The sequence below is a fragment of the Camellia sinensis genome, chromosome 8 (genome assembly GCF_055761805.1).
Source record: "Camellia sinensis isolate YWXY chromosome 8, ASM5576180v1, whole genome shotgun sequence".
In the NCBI taxonomy this organism is placed as follows: domain Eukaryota; kingdom Viridiplantae; phylum Streptophyta; class Magnoliopsida; order Ericales; family Theaceae; genus Camellia; species Camellia sinensis.
Window position 1 is genome coordinate 160984910 of NC_138968.1, and position 4814 is coordinate 160989723.

The 4814-nt window shown below is 29.9% G+C and overlaps 1 protein-coding gene across 2 annotated transcripts; it reads right to left on the minus strand.

Moving 5' to 3' along the window:
• Positions 1-625: 625 nt before the first annotated feature.
• LOC145797267 (GDSL esterase/lipase At2g04570-like) lies at positions 626-4513 on the minus strand. 2 transcript variants are annotated; one of them, XR_014338585.1, is made up of 4 exons: positions 4069-4513; positions 1536-2025; positions 747-1056; positions 626-715 (listed from the first exon to the last, which is right to left on the minus strand). XR_014338585.1 is itself a non-coding variant. In XM_082883982.1 (3 exons), the coding sequence occupies exons 1-3, from the start codon at positions 4435-4437 to the stop codon at positions 863-865; spliced, it is 1053 nt and encodes a 350-aa protein (XP_082740108.1). In that variant the 5' UTR covers positions 4438-4513; the 3' UTR covers positions 626-862. The 2 variants fall into 2 exon arrangements, 1 of the variants encoding a protein (XP_082740108.1); XM_082883982.1 differs by having other exon boundaries at positions 626-1056.
• Between the last annotated feature and the right edge of the window lie 301 nt (positions 4514-4814).

The following is a 4814-nucleotide window of genomic DNA, read 5'->3' on the forward strand; positions in this document are numbered from 1 at the left end:
AAGATATATAAAAAAATAATATAATTTAAAAAAATAAAAAGATAAAAAAATATATGACTCTTCTGGAATAAGTCCTAACTCGGTGGTTCACAATTCAATGTTTGAAACTTAATATTTGAATTGAACGGTAATCAAAACGATGTTGTGATCTGGTCAACATTACCTTTTTACACCATTTTTATGTAATTCCCAAAGACCACTCTCTTTCATTCAAAATTCACACCATTCAAAAGTAGAAAGTCCTTAGCTTTGTTTTCTTTCTATGCTTGTTGGCATTTGAGTCTTTTGACCACTTTGAACCAGTTTGATAAAAGTGTAAGACTAGAAAATAAATTATAATTAAACAGATGATATATTATAATTTTAAGCAGATGCTTTTAAAAATATTTAAACAATAAAGTGATTTTTTATTATGTAATTGTTAGTTTTGCCTTTATGGATTATAAGTGTTTAAAAGTATCTTATTCATTAAGTCAACACAATCGCAATTAAAGCTTTATAGATAATAGGTCTTATAGAAATCTCAAATCTTTAATCAAAATTTTATAAGGAAAAAACGGGTACATCACTGGTTAATTTTATAGAAATAAATAAACATTTTCATGATTTTCAAACTTAGGAGAGGATTTTATAAATTAACCACTACCATTTTATATATAAAAATTATAGAAAAACAAACAGCTAATCAACTCTTCATGATCACAAAAGAGAAGACCTAGTTCTTAATTTTTTTTGATCAGCGAGACCTAATTCTTAATACTGCATCATCTATACAGGATAGTATATGGCCATACTTAACATTTGATTATTCACCACCATATGAAAACCTAGTTAGCTACTCATCTTCACTCCCAATGACAAATCAAAGAAACTTATACAAAGTAGTGTTAAACAAATACTGAACAATTAGTTGATTTGTTTTCTCTGTGGGATGGAAGGAATCCCAGAAAACAAACTTGTTTGCATCAGTGCAGGTGAATGGATTGTTTCGATCACATGCATACCCCATCTCGAACATTCCTGTACCGCAACATGCTACTGCTGCTTCATCAAACCCTGCCAATTAATAGGTACAATTAGAGCTCCAACAAATATTAATCAAAATAGACAAACAAAAAATATTTTTTTATTGTTTATTTTAACGCATCAATTTTTAAATACGCTCTAGTTAGTCTTTAATAATTCTTTCTTTCCATCTTTTCTAGTTTAAATTATAGAGTGTAGGAGAAAGGGGAAGGAGGAGAGAAAAGATACGTCTAGTAAACAATAATATCAAAGGCTACAATAATAAATCAAAGGCTAATATTTGAAATTGTTATTGTGGACCTATATAGCATAAGTGAATCTTGATCATTGTTGTTTTTTTTTTTCCCCTCAGGTTGGTAGACCCACTCAACCTCAATAGATTATAAATCAATCATAATTAATATCGCAATTAGTTATAACCAATGTCACAATAAAATCATGACTAAAGACTAGACTATGTATTAAAAAACAAAAAAATAAATTCAGGCGAAGAGATCTCATTAACTTACCATATAAGGAAGGTTTCTTAATAATTTGAAGCAAAATGTAATAAGGATTGGACATCACCACTTTGATCCCAGACAACTCCTTGTTCAGTTCAACAACCAAACCATTCAACTTATTATTAAAAGCCATTGCAACAGTGTTGTAACTCTTCATGCACTTGTTTCCGTCCTGGAAATTGGTGGTCCTCTCTAGCGGCAAACACCCCATCGGAGGAAGCCCGCCAAGGGAGACTTTCCGAGCTCCCAGCTTGTAGAGGCTCATTATGAAGTTTTTGGCGATCCTGATGAGGAAACTCTGGTACTGGTCTATGTTGTATTGTGATCGCCTTTCGTTCATAATGTAGTAGTTTTCAAGAAAGTCGTTTGTTCCCATACTCATTACGTATAGTGCTTCGGTTAAGGTTTCGTTGGCTTTCTGATCTCCGAGGTAGGCTCTTAGTTTGGTTTGGTAGGTTTTGTAGTACTCCAATTCTTTCCATAGTGGTATCACAGACTGCAAGGAATTACAAAATTAAACATTATAACAAAAACAAATATTAAAAATATATTTTTAAATTATAAAAATTATTCTTGCTCTCGAAAAGTTAAAACTATATGAAAGTTACAAATTTTTTTCATCAAATTAAATTTTAGATTTTTGAAAATAAAATTGAAAAAAATTTCTAAAAACTAAATAAAAAATAGCCATATCTTCGCAGTTCCCTCTCGCAACACTTTTTCAACGTGAGCTCTTTGGTATTGTTTAGGAAGTTGGTTTGATTTTTTTTTTATAGCTGATTTGATAGTTGTGAGAGAAAAAGTAAAATAATTATAAGTTGAAAGTGATATTTTGTCTTATTAATTATTTTAGTTTATGTTGTGTATTAGTAGGCTATTTTAGCCCAACCCTTTTTCTAAACACTCCCAAAAACTGTTTGGTTTTCAAAAACTAATTTAGTTGGAAAAAAACGAAAAAAAAAATGAAAAAATTTATTTTTAAATGATTTTCTATTATTTGGGCTAAAATAATTTTAAAAAAATTTACAATATATTTGTTTTGGTCAAATTAATTTGAAATTTTTTTAGAAATAATTTCCAAAAACTAAACCAAACACAGCTTGCAGTATTGGATTGTAATTATTTGGTCCAAAGCTCATGACCCGGCCCAGGAACTTGGGTTTTTGCCCAGCCCAAGTTTGCAGTGTAGACAGGCTGGATTAGCTCAAATAAGGCTTGAGTGGTTCCTGTGTTTGAAACTCAGCCCAGCCCGATTGCACCCAGAGGCCAGCTCAACCCAATCGCTTGGCCGAAAATAGGAATTGATATAAATAAAATAAAATAAAATAAAAAGAAGAAACATAAATTCAAAATTCAAAAATAAGATTGAATGTCAGTACTTCTATACATTATTTACCCAAAATGAAGAGTGGTACATGATAAAGGAAACATAAGGTAAAGATTGAGATCCTTAAACATTCTTTTTTTAAATTTACTTATAATTATATGATATGTTACACATTAATTTTAATTTATCACAAATTCAATTATATAACATCATCTCCCTTATTATATTATTATAAATAAATTATGAATTTTTAATATTATTTTGATTACACTGATATAATTTACAAATATAATTATATCAAATTATTAAATATTTAATTAATTATAAATAACACTACTTGGGTTGAAAAGTAGTCAAAAATTGACTCATACAGTTAAATTGGTCCGTGCATATATGTTCATAAAAATAGCAACCAGTTATGACCAACCAAGTGGTTAGTTTTGGTCTATTTGAAAATTCAATTTGTAGTTAAAAAATTAGAAAGTGATTATAAATTGTCATATTATTCCTTTTATTTATAGCACTTTTTTTAATAAAAAATTTAAAAAACCAATTAACATAACCAATTTCTAAATCTAACCTTAGTTTTAACATCATTTATATAAGAAAGTTTAATCCTATATAACCATAGGCATAAAAATATTAACGATTATAAAAACTACAAAATCATCCATTATTAGAGGAGTCAATTTCAAAATCTCAACAACTGAGATACTCCAACACACTTGGTACAAGAAAAAAGAAAATTGCTAAAATGCATATGGGATTTTCTAATTACACCATAGTAAGGTCTCGTTTGGAAATATGTTATTTAGTAATTTTTTTGACTTTTTTTGAAAAGATGTTTAGAAAAGTAGAGAGAGCGATATGATAACTTATAATGATTTTTTGACTTTTTAACTAAAATATATAGTTGATAAATGAGGCCTAATATACCTCTATATTTATAAAAAAGATTTCTTGTCCATGAAGTACAAGTGTTATTGTAATTAGAAATTTGATGGCGATAAATCTTCTTTTGGGAATAGATTATTTAAATAATTTTTTGACATTTTATAAAAAAAATGTGTAGGAAAACAGAGAGAGTAATGCGACAATTTATAGTGATTTTTTTTATTAAAATACATAATTTACAAATGAAGCATGAGAAAACCATACATTATATGCAAGAATGAATGAAAATTAGTGAAGTGAAGAGAGAAGAAGACTTACAAGCACATCAGAAGTTGCATTGTCATATCCACTTCCAGCCGAAGCAAATGTAACTCCAATGGCGAAATCCGATATATTATACATCGGATCCAAGTAAGCCGGCACGATGGGCCTCAGCCCAAAAGCCTCCGATATAAAATCAGTCGGAATTCGGCCATTTGAGAACCGCCCAGTTGGCTGGCCCCCAACGTAGTCTCGACCATACGGCTCGAAATCGCTTCTTGCAATGGTCGGAATCTGATTGTTGTTTCCGGCATCAACGGAAGAATCTCCGAACACGATAATAGCCGGAACTTCGGCTTCGCATTCAAGACCTAGCAATATTAGAAACTGAAGTAAAAGAAACCATGGGATGCACATGTTTGCCATTAAAATCTAGTTTGTTTTTTTGTTTATCTATCTGGAGAGAGCCTGGAAGTGAAGTAAGTATGGGGGTGGAAAGGTGGTATTGCATGACAAGTATAAATAATGGTATCGGAGAAGAGAAGTGTACGTGGCCTGTGGCCCATTCTGGCAGCAGAAAACAAAAATCACCTCTTTTTCAGAATTTTTTGTAAATAATTTAGGAAGGAAAATAAAAAAAAGAAAAAGAAAATATGAATAAAATATACATATATTTTACCTAATTTCACGCACCTTTTCTTTTTCTTTTTTCAAATCTCTTCCCAAATTCTCTAACCAAACACAACATTAATGATTTTTTTTTTAAATTTTGTCAAGTTTTTTAATTTTTCTGGTCCTTCTTG